This window comes from Staurois parvus, unplaced genomic scaffold (genome assembly GCF_062004578.1).
Source record: "Staurois parvus isolate SC_StPar_1 unplaced genomic scaffold, SC_StPar_1.0 ptg000130l, whole genome shotgun sequence".
NCBI lineage: Eukaryota > Metazoa > Chordata > Amphibia > Anura > Ranidae > Staurois > Staurois parvus.
In genome coordinates, this window is record NW_028317926.1 from 4,926,227 (window position 1) to 4,945,152 (window position 18,926).

Below are 18,926 nucleotides of genomic sequence, written 5' to 3' on the forward strand. Positions count from 1 at the left end.
ATCAATATAGAAACATTACAAACTGCAAAAATAAACCATAAAACAATAATCAGATGTGCATAAACGCATTTCCAGGGATATAAGCATTGTGTATCATAGTACTCCCCGGATTGTAATAGTGTCAGCTGAAAGCAGCGCTGCATTATGTAAACAACGATCAGCAGCATAAGTGTCTCTGACAGAAGCTAACAGCGGTTGCCTAGAGATGTGGGGGGGGGGGGGTGTCTGCAAGTGAGCTGCAATGTGGACACACCTACAGTGGTCCTATTGGCGCAGCAGCCGACAGTGTCATGGTGATGCACATGTACATGGCGCATGCACAGGAGACATGCATCACCATGACACTGCGCATGCGCCATGTGAGTTTACTACTGAGCTCAGTCATTCCTGTACCGGCTGCCGTTATCATGGAAACCCATGACGTCGGTGCTGGGCAGGACGAGGAGGAGGCAGGTCGCCGGTGTCATGAAAACACATGATGCTGGCGCCGCACAAGCTAATGGGCGGGCAGTGTTGAGGAGATGAGCTGTGGAGAAAAAAGAACAGAGAGGAAGCAGATTGAGATTGTTCCAGCACCTGTCCTTGCACCCCCCTGATTTATTCCCTTGCGACAGCCAGCGGGGGATCTTCTCCCCACTCCAACTGTCAGATTTCAAAAACAGCATGGATTTGCAGGGCTGTGTCCACACAACCATCATTCATTTATGGGAATCTGTGAATGAGAGAACTACAAGTTCTGTCTGTCACCACGGTAACACTTCTTACAGCTTTTTAACAGAAAGCCCGTAGAGAGGTGCAGGCAGTAGGCTGTTGCAAGTGTCTGCAGCAGCCTCTCTCAACCAGGGTGCCTTAAGTTTTCTTCTGGAAAGCCTTGGCAAAATGTCTTAAAATTGCCCAAAAATTGTATACAAGCCAACGGGTGGGAAAAGTCTGCCTTTAGTTACACAAAGCCATAGGTGTTCATTGTGCACCATTACTACCTTCTAGCTGCCAGCGTCCTGACAACCAATGACATCATCAGTTAAGGAGGATGTCAGCTGCCTGTATCAGTGCTGGGGTCACATTAGCTCAGTGATGTAGAAAAACTGAGGGAGAAGAGAAACTAGTCAGTACTAGTGTGCAAGAGTTTATTTGCTTTGGACAAGTAAATCACCTCTAATGTTGCGTGTCCTACATGTGTGGATGTTGCTGCGTTATATAAAACTATTAGACTAGTTTTTCACATTTTAGAATGAGGTGCCTCAAGACTGTCCATAATTTTAAAGGGTGCCTCGGGACTGTCCATAATTTTAAAGGGTGCCTCGGGACTGTCCATAATTTTAAAGGGTGCCTCGGGACTGTCCATAATTTTAAAGGGTGCCTCGGGACTGTCCATAATTTTAAAGGGTGCCTTGACTGAAAAAAAGGTTGAGAAACACTGGTCTGCAGTAACCTGATATTGCATGATCATAGATTGCATGAAGATAACAAACCTTGAGCCTTTACAACCACTTTAAGGTTCCTATCTTCATCACTAAGTTTTTAAACATTCTTATACATTTATCCTTGTTAGGCTGAAGAATTAATGAGAAAAATTGAAAAAGAAGAGGAACAGATTGCTTATGATTACCCCGATAAGAAAATCTACCATCTCTGCATAGTTAACCTGGTTATTGGGTAAGTCTTTTTTCTTGAAGAAAAACCGTAAATATGAGGTTGTATACTCAACTCCTGGTAGCATTTTTTCAAGTTCTAAAAGGGCTTCTGAACCCTTTAAATGATTCCCAATGTCTTGAAGTGATATATATATATGATCCTCAAGCTATTATGAGCCCCCCCCCCCCTCCATCCTTCAATCCAGTCATGCCCTTTTGCAGCGTCTGCATTTTTAACCTTCCTAGCGGTAATCCCGAGTGTGAATTGGGGTTAATTTACAGTACCAAAAGAGGTAACCCCGAGCCACACTCGGGATTACTCTATAGTCTCTCTCCTGCTATCCCCCGATCCATACCTTGTCCTGCAATCCCGCAATGTCCTCCTGCTGTGTCCTCCAGCCAATGCCGGCATCCATCTTCCAGGTTCCGTTGCCTGCGAGCGTTGGTACTCAGGGGGCGGAACCGGCAGGAGATTCAAAAAAGTTCAAATATGACATACACACAATACATTGTAATCTGTTAGGATTACATTACTGTATCAAACCATTTCACCTAAATTTTGTCCCTAGTGCTTTGTCCTGTGCCCTGCTTGCACTCTTACCGTTCTTTCTGCCTGGAAACTTGAGAACGTCCATGGCATTCAAAAAGCATCCCTTTTGGTCAAAAGCGGTTTTAGACCAGCTAGAAAACAGCGATAGTGAATTAGAATCACTTGCAGAATTGAGCGATAATGATTCGTGGGGAAATTCGTCATCAGACACTAACCACGATTCTGCAACTGAACTCAGTGATGTGTGAACTTGGCGCTCTATTTCAAATTTCAGTGTTTTTTGGTTTGATTACATTATTGAATTCAATTTCTTATTATTATATTTTTTATAATTATTTATTATATTATAATTTATGATTTCATGTTTCAAACTTTATCATACCCGGGATGTTTACTAGACTCTTGTTTGGACAGATTTAAGTGAGTTATTCCTAAGAATTACAGGCCTACAATATAAAACAACAAATTTCCATGCAAAACAATGTACTACTTTGACATTCAAAAATATTGATTAGTTAGACCGTCAGGGAGGTTAAACAGGAATGGAACCGTGGAAGCTGTGCCTTAATAATTAAAAAAAAGGCAAGCAGAGGACAAAGGACAAGTCATCAGTATTGCTAGTGACCACTTTGCAGCTGATCATTTTCCTATTACTGACTTACCATGCCTTGTTCTGCACTGTATCTCTTTGTTGAGGTGTCCATCTCAGTAGAGGCAGGACTTTTCACCCTCATGTCAGAGCCTCCAGCAAAGAAACTAGTGGGCAACATAGTAGCTACATCCCCAAACCGCACTCTAAATATCCAAAGACGAGCAGCAAAAAAAAGCAGTGCCTTTCAAACTACATACATACAGCTACGATGATATACCCACATAAATACCTAGGCACCCTCAGATACCAGGAAGTGCACAGCTATTTCATAGGAGGAATTCAAGACAAAATGTAACTTTTCAGGGTACTGCCTAGGCACAATTACCAAAATTAGATGTCCCCTTTAACATAGCAAATCTTCACTTTTTGAGTTCAGATCCTCTTTTGCATTGACTTGTAAATAAATATTCATTTCCTAGAGCAAGCTTTTCAGTATGCTCTAATTGTAGACAGCAAACTCTCTATTGTCTCATTTCAGCAGCCATTTAGCATGGTTTACTGACTTTAGTGCTTTTTTTGCATATAGTCAATAAAAAGGGAATATGCAATTAAGTACAGAGTGGTATTCATATAAAATGTGAAAGTTACAAAAAAATTACAGTCAAATAAGTGTTTCAAATATAGCGGCTCAATAAGCGTACACAGTAAAATTATACTACAACCCCAATTCCAAAAAAGTTGGGACACTGTCAGGGGCGGACTGACAACTCATGGGGCCCCTGGGCAATAGGGGATCATGGGGCCCCTGTGTCCTTGCCCAAACTCAAAAAAGCCTATGAAAAAGGTACCAGGGGCATTTTATGGGGCCCCCTACTGACTCCAGGCCCTTGGGCAGTGCCTGAGTTTCCATATGGTCAGTCCGCCCCTGGACGCTGTGCAAAACCTACATAACAACAATGCAATTATTACAGTAGGTACTTATATAACGCTGACAATTTATGCAGCACTTTACATGTATATTGTACATTTACATCAGTCCTTGCCTGTAACACCCCTGGCGGTATTCCCGAGTGTAGCTCGGGGCTAACTTTCAGTACCACAAGCGGTAACCCTGAGCTACACTTGGAATTACCCTGCAGCGTTGCTCCACAATCCCTCGATCACTTACCTTGTCCTGCGCTCCTGCGATGTCCCCCCTGCAGCGTCCCCGGCCATCTCCTCCAACTGATGCCGGGATCTGTCTTCCGGGTTCCGTTTTCAGCGAGTGTCGGGACGTACAGGGGACAGAACCGGCGGAGAGTTCATAAATTTAAAAATGTGACATTCACTCAATACACTAAAATCTTATAGTATTACATTACTGTATCAAAGCATTTCACATACATTTTGAACCTACTGCTTTGTCCTGTGCCCTGCCTGCATTTTTACTGTTCTTTCTGAAACTGAGAAATGTCCATGGCATCAAAAAGCATCCTTTTAGGTCAAAAGCGGTTTTAGATCAGCTAGAAAACAGTGATAGTAAATTAGAACTACTTTCAGAATTGAGTGATAATGATTCGTGGGGAAATTCGTTATTAGACACTGAAAACGATTCTGCGACCGAGCTCAGTGATGTGCGAACTTGGCGCTCTATTTCAAATTTTAGTGTTTTTGGTTTGATTAGATTATTGAATTAAATGTATTATTATTTTTTATGATTATTTATTATATTATAATTTATGATTTCGGGTTTCAAATTTTATCATACCCGGAATGTTTACTAGACTCCTTTTCAGACATATTTCAGTAAGTTATTCCTAAGAATTACAGGCATACAATAAAAAAACAACATATTTCCATGGAAAAAAATTACCACTTTGAGCACAGAAATATTGACATAATCAGACCGCTATGGAGGCTAAGGAGTTTACAATCTAAGGTCCCTAACTCACATTCATACATTCACATACTAGGGCCAATTTAGACGGGAGCCAATTACCTATCAGCATGTCTTGGGAGTGTGAGAGGAAACCAGAGTACCCGGAGGAAACCCACACAGCCACAGGGAGTACATGCAAACTCCAGGCGGGTAGTGTTGTGGTTGGGATTCAAACCAACAACCCTAGTGCTGCTAGGCAGGAGTACTAACCACTTAGCCACTGTAATGCCCGATGCAATGATTTCCAAATCTCATAAACCCATATTATATTCAATAGAAATTTGTTGACCAAACAGCGGCTGTATCCATTCTGATTTTTCTGGTATTTTGACAGTTAGTGGGCTGGCTGTCAAAATACAATTGCTGCAAAGGGAGATTCGTCCATCTGCACTGTATAATATGGAGGAAGGAAATAGATTATTTTTTTTTGTTTACCCCACCATCTGAGTGAGAAAAAAAAATGTCTGTGTATGGTTCATTCTTACTGATACTTTTATTAAATATTCAATGTTTTCTGCTTTTTAACAGGACTCTTTATTGTGCTAAAGGAAACTATGAGTTTGGTATTTCTAGAGTTATCAAAAGCCTTGAACCATACAATAAAAAGGCAAGTATGAGATAGGTATAATACTAGTAAATTGGAAATAGAGATGTTTGAGCTCACACCGAAATAGCTTATATACTGTGTATATAAAACATATTAGGGGCTAAAGGCATGTGACCATTTGAAGATACTGAATTGACCCTTTGTACACTGCTATACACCTTTTACATACTTTTACCAAACTTGCAAAAAAAAAAGAAAAAACAGGGATTCTTGGTTCACATACTGTATATTGCAAAACAGAAAATGTTCAAGCTGGCAAGTTATTTATTTATTTCAGGTACTTATATAGATTTTTGGCATTGCTGTTGATGGGGGATGTTTGCTACTACCACTGTTCAATCATGGATAGTATTTATTTATTTCAGGTACTTATATAGCGCCATCAATTTACGCAGCACTTTACATATATATTGTACATTCACATCAGTCCCTAACCCTCAAGGGGCGACAATCTAAGGTCCCTAACTTACATTCATAAATACACATACTAGGGCCAATTCACCTACCAGCATGTCTTTGGAGTGGCCAGTTAAGTCAAAGTGATCTATTGTGCAAAATGTCAAATACTTACTTATAGAATGCTTAAATAAATTGAAATCTAGTGCCAGTGTGCGGCAGTATAATATCAGGTCAGTAGTATTTGTACAATTGTCATCACTGAAGAGCTATTTTGTGGAAAACTACTGGAGATTGCACGAATTTGGACGTATTGGCTGAAGCTCCCAACTGCTACAGAAGATGCAGTGCATGCAGGAAGTCCAAGAGCTTTTTAAGCCCAGTCTTGGCCAACAAAACTTGTAAAATATGGTAGATTTTTTATTTTTTTTTTAATTTATTTCAGGTACTTATATAGCGCAGTCAATTTACGCAGCGCTTTACGCATATAAAGTCAGGTCCATAAATATTGGGACATTGACACAATTCTAACATTTTTGGCTCTATACACCACCACAATGGATTTGAAATGAAACGAACAAGATGTGCTTTTACTGCAGACTGTCAGCTTTAATTTGAGGGTATTTACATCCAAATCAGGTGAACGGTGTAGGAATTACAACAGTTTGCATATGTGCCTCCCACTTGCTAAGGGACCAAAAGTAATGGGACAGAATAATAATCATAAATCAAACGTTCACTTTTTAATACTTGATTGCAAATCCTTTGCAGTCAATTACAGCCAGAAGTCTGGAATGCATAGACATCACCAGACGCTGGGTTTCATCCCTGGTGATGCTCTGCCAGGCCTCTACTGCAACGGTCTTCAGTTCCTGCTTGTTCTTGGGACATTTTCCCTTCTGTTTTGTCTTCAGCAAGTGAAATGCATGCTCAATCGGATTCAGGTCAGGTGATTGACTTGGCCATTGCATAACATTCCACTTCTTTCCCTTAAAAAACTCTGATTGCTTTGCAGTATGCTTTAGGTCATTGTCCATCTGCACTGTGAAGCGGCGTCCAATGAGTTCTGAAGCATTTGGCTGAATATGAGCAGATAATATTGCCCAAAACACTTCAGAATTCATCCGGCTGCTTTTGTCAGCAGTCACATCATCGATAAATACAAGAGAACCAGTTCCATTGGCAGCCATACATGCCCACGCCATAACACTACCACCACCATGCTTCACTGATGAGGTGGTAGGCTTAGGATCATGAGCAGTTCCTTTCCTTCTCCATACTCTTCTCTTCCCATCACTCTGGTACAAGTTGATCTTGGTCTCATCTGTCCATAGGATGTTGTTCCAGAACTGTGAAGGCTTTTTTAGATGTCGTTTGGCAAACTCTAATCTGGCTTTCCTGTTTTTGAGGCTCACCAATGGTTTACATCTTGTGGTGAACCCTCTGTATTCACTCTGGTGAAGTCTTCTCTTGATTGTTGACTTTGACACACATACATCTACCTCCTGGAGAGTGTTCCTGATCTGGCCAACTGCTGTGAAGGGTGTTTTCTTCACCAGGGAAAGAATTTTTCAGTCATCCACCACAGTTGTTTTCCGTGGTCTTCCAGGTCTTTTGGTGTTGCTGAGCTCACCAGTGCGTTCCTTCTTTTAAGAATGTTCCAAACAGTTGTTTTGACCACGCCTAATGTTTTTGCTATCTCTCTTATGGGTTTGTTTTGTTTTTTCAGCCTAATGATGGCTTGCTTCACTGATAGTGACAGCTCTTTGTATCTCATCTTGAGAGTTGACAGCAACAGATTCCAAATGCAAATAGCACACTTGAAATGAACTCTGGACCTTTTATCTGCTTATTGTAATTGGGATAATAATTGAATAACCACACACCTGGCCATGGAACAGCTGAGAAGCCAATTGTCCCATTACTTTTGGTCCCTTAACAAGTGGGGGGCACATATGCAAACTGTTGTAATTCCTATACCGTTCACCTGATTTGGATGTAAATACCCTCAAATTAAAGCTGACAGTCTGCAGTTAAAGCACATCTTATTTGTTTCATTTCAAATCCATTGTGGTGGTGTATAGAGCCAAAAATGTTAGAATTATACCGATGTCCCAATATTTATGGACCTGACTGTATATTGAACATTCACATCAGTCCCTAACCCTCAAGGGGTGTACAATCTAAAGTCCCTAACTTACATTTATACATCCACATACTAGGGCCAATTTAGACAGGATACAATTAACCTACCAGCATGTCTTTGGAGTGTGGGAGGAAACCGGAGCACCCGGAGGAAACCCACGCAAGCACAGGGAGAACATGCAAACTCCATGCAGGAGGCGCCATGGTTGGGAATCGAACCCATGACCCATTTACTGCAAGGCAGACGTGCTAACCACATAACTAAATGCTTGGCTTCATACCATTCATTTATGATTTATTTTTCTGTAATTAAAAGTAGAGTTTTCAAATGTGGACAGAAAGCTTACAGGAAGTCTGTACTGAGATAACTATGGAGGCTACCATTGCTAAACTTCTTTTGAAGATTCTGGTGTTCTAACTATCTTAAGCTTCAGTAATTCTTGAGTCGCTGACCCAGAGCAAGCTTGCAGCTAGTGAAATTAAAGTGAAAAAAAAGTGAGAACTTCTGATCTCTTTCAGATAAGTGCCATAGAAGATACATATCTCAGTACAAACTTCCTGTAAGCTTTCTGTACACATTTGAAAACTCTACTTTTAATTACAGAAAAATAAATCATAAATGAATGTTATGAAGCCACACATTTAGTTATCTACCATATTCTACATTTTTCGATGGGCAAGACTGGGCTTAAAAAGCTCTTGGACTTCCTGCATGCACTGCATCTTTTGCAGCAGTTGGGAGCTTCACTGTACTTAACAGGCAAATACATTGCCAAGCAACTAGCATTTTCAGAAGGAAAATTTTGTAATGAGAGCCCCCTGTATTCTACATTCAGGTTTCCTTAAAGCCGATGTTAATTTTTTTTCAAGGATTTTTTTCAAAAGCTTCAGTTTTGTTTTCACGATCCAAAACCATACTGATAGGGTTCTCATATTCCACTAAAGCTAGCCCAGATGTGTGTGTGACTGGTAGAGATTGTAATTTAATCGATTTTTTTTGCAGCTTGGAACAGACACATGGTATTATGCAAAGCGATGTTTCCTCTCCTTGCTAGAAAATATGGCAAAGCACATGATCATGCTCCCGGACAGCGTCATCTATGAGTGTATTCAGTTTTTGGAACACTGTGAAAGTAAGTTTCCAGGCAATTATATGACTATGCGTGGCTTGAAATACTATACTTTAAAGATGAACTCCAGGCAGATGTACGACTATTGCATATACAATAAATTAAAAAAAATATTTGATGTATTCAATCCTTCAATACTAGTTCAAGGACCTATTAGCTTTCTACAATAGACCTGCATTACAGAACTATGAGTAAAAGACACATGAACAGGACTCATTCAGGACTGTCTGCATTTCCCAGTGATGCAAGTTAAACAACTCAAATCTTGTATCAGTAGCAGAAAGAGAGTGGTGAGTTCTTCAGTATGCTGCTGCTCCTCTATTGCCCAGCCAACACGCTGTATTTGGGTTGGTGACAAAACTGTATTGCTTTACTGCTGTGAAAAAAAGTGAGATCACTGATCTGGATTCAGTGTTCCTACATTACATGCCAGGCCAAAAGAGTATTAAAAATCCTTTAAAAGTTCATAAATATGTATTTCAACCATTTAGATCAGCGTTTATCAATTTTTGTTTTTTTTAACCCCCTTCACGCCTAAGGGTAAAACAAATATTAATGCCTAAGCACAATTTTGCAAGATTGACATGTGTTAGTAAAACCGTACATATCATCACAACTACTTTGTGTATCCAGGTGGATTATACCTTGTTTTTTTCAGGACAAATTGGGCTTTCACTTGGTGGTAAATGGTAATGGATATCTCCTGATTTTTTTTATTATCAAAGGAAAACTGGCCCAAAATAGTAAAAAAAAAAATTATTTTTAATTTAGCTGTGTGTTTCTTAATACCATAACCTACCACCAAAGAACAACTCAAAATACATTTTCCAGCTCTTGACAATCGCAGTAATAACATATATGTATATGTTATTTGTTGTTTGTGCCCGTAGTACAGCCCAGAAACAATAGTGCACATTTTGGGGTTTTTTTTTTATACCTAAAACACACTGACAGTGATACCAATAAAAAAATAAATAATCCTGACCTTTAGACCCTAACCTTGACCCAAACAGTAACCCTGGCACTGAAGAAAAAAGAAAAAAAAAAAACTTGTTTTCAGTAATAACAATGAAATGAAAAAAAATAACGTCCAGAAATTAAGCACAAAGTGCACATTGATCATCGATCGTTGGTGGACAACTGCCCCCTCTTGTTAGTGGTCATTGTACCACCCTTACATTAGCAGTCACTCAAATGCTCTCTTACATTTGTGGTCAGTGGAGAATGGCCCACTTGAGATGGTGGTCACTGGATCAAGGGCCTTTTACACTGATGATCAGTGGGAACAGTGATCCTTGCATTGGTGGTCAGTGTGAAAAAAATCACATCTTACAGGTAGCCAAAAAAAGACAGTTGGTGTCAGTGGTTGCTTGTCTAAGAGACAGAGATTGCTCATTGCTCAAGGAACCCTTAGCAACCTCAGGAGGAACCCTAGCGTTCCAAAGAACCCTGGATGAGAGACAGATTTAGATGTTGCTTGGCAGACCTTATTTTGAAATCAAAAAGAAGAATGGTGTCACAATCCAGTTACCAGCAATTCCAGTTTTTTAGCTAAAGGCCTGCATCGCACTTTAGAACCTGTGTCTATGGGCTTTAGGATTGTGTTGATGACATCAGTTTGAAATGCTGCTGCAATTATTCATAATTCACTCACTGGTGCATTTGACCTCCACTTGACCTGCTTCAAGCAAGTTTTGCATTCAAATAGATTTGTATGGGAATGCAAAACCTGGCTGATGCACACAAGGCCATTGCGCACATTGGCATGAGCCTTTTCAAAAAAATTGCATATTCAAAAACATGCTCATCCTTTTTTACTTACTATGTGCTGTGGTAAGGGTTCAGATACCCTGTGTTGGCAACGTGCTGGAGAGCTGGGCTATTGCTCCGCACACAATGCAGAGGTCCAAACACAGCATTCAATCGAAAAATGTTCATACTGCCTTGGCAGCGATGATGATTGGAGTGCTGTACAGGGGGTGTTTAGGACGGCTGGAGACCTGGGCCACTGTGTGTTTGAAATACAGTGAGCTGATTCTCCAGCGTGCTGACACAACAGGGTATTTTAACCTTTGCTTCAGCACACAGTACGTAAACAATTAAATAAAGAAGACCAGTATTTCTGTATATGCAGTGTGACTGCTTTACAGGAATACATTCAGAAGGTTCATTTGGGTTCACAGAGTTGTTTTGTGCTTCTGCAGCCTTAGCTCATTAACCGCCTCCCGCCCGCCATATAAGGTAATGAGGGGAGCAAGGTGGTTCTCTCGTTCTGGGAGGACGTCATATGACGTCCTCCCACTCTAAATGCGCGTGCACGCCCCCGGGGGGCGCACTGTGTCCCTGGGACACAGCAGATCACCGATCGACGGAAAGAGCCAATGACTTCGGCTCTGTCATGTGATCAGCTGTGTCCAATCACAGCTGATCGTATGTAAATAAGGAAATGCCGGTTATCGGCATTTCTCTCCTCACAAGCTGTCATGCTGACAGCTCCAGAGGAGAGCTGGTAATCGGCATTACTCAGAGAGACATCTACACTGATCATCAGGGCACTGATGATCAGTGTAGCCTCATCTGTTTTACCTGTCAGTGCCCAACAATGCCACCTGCCAGTGCCACATCAATGCACATTTCACTGCCTACCAGTGCACATCAATGCCACATATCAGTGCCCATCTGAACTGCCTTTCAGTGCCACCTATCAGTGCCGCCTATCAGTGCCGCCTATCAGAGCCAGTCAGTGCCGCCTATCAGTGCGCATCTGTGCCACCTAACAGTGCCAGCCAGTGCCGCCTTTCAGTGCCAGTCAGTGCCGCCTATCAGTGCCATATATGAGTTCTGCCTTTCAGTGCCCATCAGTGATGCCTGTCAATGCCCATCAGTGCCACCTACCAGTGCCTCCTCAGTGCAGCCTATCAGTGCCCATCACTGCAGCCTCATTAGCGCATATCAGTGAAGGAGAAAAATCACTTATTTACAAAATTTTATAACAGAAACTAAGAAACTTTTTTTTTTTTGAAAATTTTCAGTTTTTGCTTTGTTTAGCAAAAAATCAAAAGAAAGCTCTATCTGTCGCAAAACAATTATAAAAATTTTATATGAGTACAGTGTTGCATGAACGCGCAATTGTCATTCAAAGTGCAACAGCTCTGAAAGCTGAAAATTGGCCTGGGCAGGAAGGGGGTATAAGTGCCCTGTAGGCAAGTGGTTAAATACATGTTCACCATAAGGCCTCTTGGTTAACATGGTAAGAAATGTTAACTTTATTTTCCAAATCATGTGAATGAGTTGTTTTAGCTTGCCCTTATATTTTCATTTGCATATGAACATTCTCAATTAATCTAGACTGTCTTTCTTGCATGCTGGTAATTTGTTCATATTCATGTTTTTGTATTTTCAGTTTATGGTAAAAATATCACAGCTTTAATCGAACAACCACTGGAAGAGAAGAGAATGCACATTGGGAAGAACACAATCACTTATGAATCCAGACAACTTAAAGCTTTAATCTATGAAATAACCTCCTGGAATATATAATTTATTACAAAAGACCATACCGGTTTTTCTGATTTTTGTATTTGTAGTTTGCTTTTTAATGTTTATTATGTGTTAATGTAATTTTATAGTATCAATTAAACTGTTTTGTAAAAAAATCATGGTTGTTAATTTTTTTTTGATTTTAGAAATACAGGTTTTTGCAAGATTAAATGGAAAACAAAGTATAAAAATGTTAGTAAATAAAATTCAATCTGCCCTTACAAAGATGTATACTATAAAAGGCCTTAACCATCCCAAAAGCATTGAGAAATAAACACTCTTAATGTAATAATATATTCTGGATGTTGAAACAGAGTAACCACTGCAGCCATTACAAAAGTATCTGGTAGTGCTGCACAAGAATAAATGTAAGAAACTCACTCACTTGCTGCTGTCCATTTCTTGATCATGTAGGATCCAGTGTTGCAGCTGAGTAGACAGTAATACTAGCAATCTCCATTGCACAACCAACTTAAGGTGATATTAAACATTGTTTTTTTAAATAAAAAAATTATGTTATACTTACCTGCTCCGTGCAATATTATTGCACAGAGTGGACCCTTACCTCCTCTTCTGGAGTCCACTGCCCATACTCTCCGCTCCTTCTTCTTGCCAGTGCCTGCATAGTAAGCCATATACTATTGGTGCACCCATGCGAGCGCTCTCCTAGACCTGGCTGTGTGTGTCCATAGACACACATAGCACGGCTCAGCCACCCACCCCACACCCTGACAGCCCTTTCCCCCAGTTTATACTGTGAATCCAGGAAGAGAGTGCAGCACTGCTGCAGCTGGGGACAGAACTGGAGTATGAGAGGACTTAGGTAAGTATGTAAGGGGGAAGAAGAGGGTAAGATATTGGAAGGTTTTTTACATTAATGCAGAGAATGCATTAAAATAAAATGTGTGTCCTTGGTGCGGGGTCCCCAAGTCCACCTTCTTCCATAGATTTTGGCTCTGTTCACCTATTCAGACATACTGGACTAATATTGTGAAGTAGATTTGTGGCATCACCAAAATACACGTTCCCCATGACTCGCCATGTCGCCAAGTCAACCAAAATACACGTTCCCCATGATTCGCCACATCGCCAAGTCATACTGCAGAGCTGGTATTATTATTATTATACAGGATTTATATAGCAACAACAGTTTGCTCAGCGCTTTACAATATAACGGGAGACAATACAGTTCAATAGGGTTAGGAGGGCCCTGCCCCTTGGAGCTTACAATCTAAGAGGTATGTGAAAGACCAGGATGTACTAGGCCACTAGTACTCGCCAGTTCACCAAAAGGTAGTGCGGCACTAGTACTGGCACTCTGCTGCATATGAGAGTCATCAAAATTTACCGGCAAGTATTAACAGAGATCAGGCCTGATTCTGCGAACACTGCGGTTTTGTGTGCAATGTATCAAGTGACAGTGGCTTACTGACACTGCACTTGCTGGGGGAGAAGGGGGGGTTAAGCGTAGGGGCTAAACGCAGGTGCCGGCGCTGATCCCGCTAATGCTGCATTTTTGGGGACGCTATACTAATGTGAACGCTGGTATAGTGCTGATCTGATCAAAGATATTGATCTGTTCTGACACTATACTAACAATGGAGGTTTATTGTGTATGAGCGTCTTCCTGGCAATTTGAGGGGTTAAATGTGATGACTGGTGTACGAATGGGAAATCTGACGCTATCTGGGAGGGGTGTGAAAACCACAGGAGTGAGAATCACGTATATATATATATATATATATGTGATTTTGCACACCCATGCCACCCTGTAGCAGTATTTCTGCTATAGGGCGGACAGGAAGCAGTTATATAAGCGGTTTGTGTTATGGCGCTGTGTCACTTTAACTGACAATTGTGTGGTCATGCAACGCTGCACCAAAATTAAATTTACATCCTTTTTTTCCCCATGAATTGGGCTTTCTTTCGGTGGCATTTTGGGGTTAAATGTGATTACTGTCTATTCAGTGTCTCGGTACACATGGCCAGTGCCACACACAGCACAGTTCATCCCAAGACCTTACCCCTGTGGATTCATTTGTGTCTCTTATCTTCTAGGAGAGTGCTATTGAGGGCCTGGATCTCCCCGCACAGTCCAGCATTATCATCTGTTAAAAAAGACCTGAAGTCGCTTTTATACCTGGAAAAATTGGATACCCTGGTTTAGAATTTTGTTCCCACCAAACTTTTTTTTACACGATGGAGTGCATTTATAGAACATACCTTTTCACAACGGGAAATAAGATACCTTATGACCACTTTTCAATATACTGCTTGGTATGCTAAATCCAACCTGGTAAACACATTAGGTCGACTGAAAGATTATGACTCCTCACCTACTGTGGGGAACGACCCCCCCCCCCCCTCACCTCGGGGGGATACTTACTACACCTATTGGGTAAACAGAGAAGGAGCTGGGAGTCCTGGACCCCTTTTTTCCACCAGGAGCCATTAGAAACCTGCTTGACTCAGATAGACCCTTGAACATGCGAAGTTCACTTCTGTTATCATGATCCCGATATGTGCTAATTTGGGACGGAGTTGAGGTTTCCAGTCCTGAGTTCAGCCTTCCTTTATACATATCCCTCTATGCTATGTCTCAAATTGGAATGGTAGGCCTCCCATTGACTATATGATATGATGTGCAACTTTCTTTTGTTAATTTGTCAGTGTTTTTTTTTTTTTTTTTTAATTGCTTGTCCGTTTCTTTTTTGTTTCCTTGTTTTTCTTTTTTCTTTCTATGATGGGAAATATGACCGCTCACAACTGATGTTTTCTTTCTCTCTCAACATGTAAATTGCAAGTGCTGTACGGTATGCTTACTGCCTGCTTCCTCTCCATCAGAATTTGTATTTTCTTTTCTTTTGTCAATTTGTACAAAAATTTGAAAATATGAATAAAGATAACTTAAAAAAAATAAACAAAACATGTTTTGAGTTTAAGACCACTTTAAAGAGGACCCGAATTGTGGAAGGTGTACCCAGAGATTCAAGCAGAGGGTCAGGGCTTTGCTTTCTTATATCAGAGCTGTCCCACTGATGACTACTGATCTGATATCTAGAGGTGTGATATTCAAGACGTAGGAGGTTCAGAAATCACAGAATGAAAAAGCAGAACTAGAAAGATTGTTGCAATGCAGGTTCTTAGGTACAACTACCTATCTGCCAAGCAACAGTATCAGAATATCTTTGAGCCTCAGGGGACCGACAGGCATCAGTCCCTTAGATCTCATGCTGCAAATCTCCAGTTATTGGGCTACAGACCAGAAGTACCTAGGCAATGTCACATGTCAAAGTGCACTGCTATTTTTCAGGAGGAATTCAACACAATAGGTAAATGTTTCAGGGTACTGCTTAGGTACACTTAAAGGATAATTCCACTTTCGTGGGGAAAAATTAGTGAAGAAAAAAAAAATATAGTGTATACAATTGCTACACAAGTCATACTGTAATTGAATGTTATTAAAAATTACTTTTCCTTTTCAGTCTCAGTCACTGTAATTTTCTGTAAAATGCAATGCTATATGTCTGTAGGTGTTCAAAATGCCCCCCAGAAATGTTGTTTCCTGCTTGTGTGATTTGCTCACTGATTTTCACAGAAGTCTGCGTTAAGATACAAGTCATATTTTGAGCATCCCCTGCAACAAAAATGTCATTTTTGGTGAGAAATTCCAAAAGAGAATCTGTTTCCAAAAGGGACGCAGACCTTGCCACTTTTCTCATTAGAACCCTACAGTTGTAGAAGCTGACTGAAAATTATAAATTCACTCTAATGCAGACCATAGACGGTTCGTTTATCAGCCGAATTGTCGTCTGAAAGAATAATTGGCCGATATTCGCACCGTTAGTGGGGCAATATCGGCCGATTTTCGCGGTTCCTCCTCATTTCTTTTATTGGTCATGCTGAAAAACTTACGAAAAACGGATGATTTTCGTAGTCATTGGTGGCAACAGAACGACGAATGTTTAGTTTTTCGGCCGAAAATTAGGCCGATAAACCGTCTATGGCCTGCATTAGGCTTGGTTCACATATGTGTGGGTGGTGACGCTGCGGATCCACAAGCAAATCCGTGCAGCCACAGCACCCGCACAGAGGAATGTGGACCTGCAGGCGGGTGCCATTAGTTTTAATGTCACGTCGCCAACACTGGAAAACGCAACCGTACTGGGAACCGAGGTTTCCGTGCGGGCTGCATTTTCAGAAGAAGTGCAGGGACTTCTCTGCGTGTCACGGGAGTTGACAGGAGTTCATTCAAATGAATGGGCTCTCGTGCCCACTCAAAATGCGGCCCGCACTGTCGCATATATGTGAACCAGGGCTTACACAGATTCACTTGCCACATGGACTCAGACAAACAGCTATTTGTTCCAAATAACAAAAGGTAGGAATCTCCAACAAAGTTTGGTAAAATCCTTGCAATGTACATTGATCACCCAGAAGGGAATGTTAGTTTTTTATCCCTCAACAAACTTGGAGTGACTCTTTAACATTTCTAAATGTTTGCTTTAAGTTGGCACATCCATACTTTTGCCAGTTCAGGTCTACTTTAATAGAGTGGTAATGGTTAAACATATTAAGTACATATTAGTGATTTTTGTTCTAGCAGCGTATTCAGCATTTTGACTGCTGGGGATGTCAGTCACCGGGTCCCAGCTGGGACTCGGTGACTGTCGACAAAGCGGATAAACAACACAGGTCTCTCTCCTGTCAGCATCGACATGCTGCTTTGTATCTCTCTATACAGCAGCATGTCTCCCAGCTAAAACAGCACACAGTTAACTCTTTAATCGCCCAAGATGTTAACCCCCTCCTACCCAGTGTCAGTAGAACAGTGTCAGTGCTTTTTATTAGCACTGATCAATGTATTAGTGTCACTGGGGATGTCAGTGGCAGTTAGTCCCCCCCCCCCCCCCCAGTGTCAGAATGCCTGCTGCAGTCCCGTATAATTCCGGTATATATATCTCCATTCGTAGACGCTATAACGGTCACGTAAACTAATCGATTTACACATACTGGGATTTTTTTTTTAGCAAAGACATGTAGCAGAATACATTTTGGCCTAAATGTATGACTAAATTTGATTTTTTTTAAAAAAATGTTATTGGACATGTTTCATAGCAAAAAGTCAAAAATATTGTTTTGCTTTTTTTTAAATTGTCAGACTTTTTTGTTTATAGTGTAAAAAATAAAAACCGCACAGGTGATCAAATACCACCGAACAAAAGCTCTAGTTGTGGAAAAAAAGGACATAAGTTTCATTTATGTACTATGTTGCATGACTGCACAACCGCAGTTGTCAGTTAAAGTAACACAGAGCCGTATCACAAAAAAATGGCCTGGCCAAGAAGGGGGGTAAATCCTCTGGCGGGCAAGTGGTTAGAATGCCCGCTGCAGTCCCGCTAAAAGTCGCTGATCGCCACCATTAGTAGTATAAAAAAATAGAAAAATTCCAGCATATAGACCGCCATTTGTAGACGCTGTAACTTTCACGCAAACCTATTAATATATACTTAAAAAATAGAAAAATTCCAGCATATAGACAGCCATTTGTAGACGCTGTAACTTTCACGCAAACCAACTAATATACACTTTTTTTATTTAAAAAAAAAATATTTTTTATAGCATGATTTATAGCAAAAAGTCAAAAATATTGTTTGTTTTTTTTCAAAATTGTTGATTTTTTTTGTATATAGCACAAAAAATATAAAAATGTACAGGTGATCAAATACCACCAAAAGAAAGCTTATTTGTGGGGAAAAAAATGACATAAATTTAATTTATGTAGAGCATTGCATGACTGCGCAATTGTTAGTTAAGGTAACACAGCGCCTTAATGCAAAAAATGGCCTGGTCAGGAAGGGAGTAAATCCTATGGAGGGCAAGTGGTTAAAGAAGATCTGGCATGTGGATTTAAAAAAATGAAATTATAGTATTGTTTGTGTAGCAACTGTATATACTATATTTTTTTTTCCACTCAAATGGAGTTACCCTTTAAATTCTGTTTACCCCATTGATGGTTTCCTACAGCTAATGTATTCGTTTTAAGCTGAAGTTTTGTGTAGCCTGGCATAAAAGACTGAACCGCAAAGTACCCGGCTCCCAAATCAAATAACAACATAGTTCTGTCCTGAAATGCTAGGCAAAGAAATTGTATAGGCATTGTACATTCCTTAGTTAGGACTTGTTTACACCTAGGGATGTATTTAAAAAATATTTGAAGGCCTCTTCATCCTATGGAATTACATTCGTTCTGTACAAATGTCAGCAAAATCAAATATTACTAGGCTAATTTCTCCCCAGGTCAGATATTCTTCAATCATAGGAATAGAGTGAACAACAAAATGCTTCATTATGGTCACTAAATGCAACTGATGCCCATAGGAAATAAATACTTATTTACTATGATCATCAGCA

General features: G+C 40.5%; 1 protein-coding gene across 2 annotated transcripts in view; it reads left to right on the forward strand.

The window, feature by feature from the left end:
- The window catches only part of LOC149466432 (intraflagellar transport protein 70A), a 97,567-nt gene extending 84,939 nt beyond the window's left edge, over positions 1 to 12,628 (forward strand). For both annotated transcript variants that reach the window (XM_089672536.1, XM_089672537.1), the window contains 4 exons: positions 1,553 to 1,656; positions 5,223 to 5,301; positions 8,846 to 8,975; positions 12,376 to 12,628. In XM_089672536.1, coding sequence (XP_089528662.1) covers positions 1,553 to 1,656; positions 5,223 to 5,301; positions 8,846 to 8,975; positions 12,376 to 12,512 — 450 coding nt within the window. In that variant the 3' untranslated portion in view covers positions 12,513 to 12,628. The remainder of the gene's footprint in view (positions 1 to 1,552; positions 1,657 to 5,222; positions 5,302 to 8,845; positions 8,976 to 12,375) is intronic.
- The last annotated feature ends 6,298 nt before the right edge of the window (positions 12,629 to 18,926 follow it).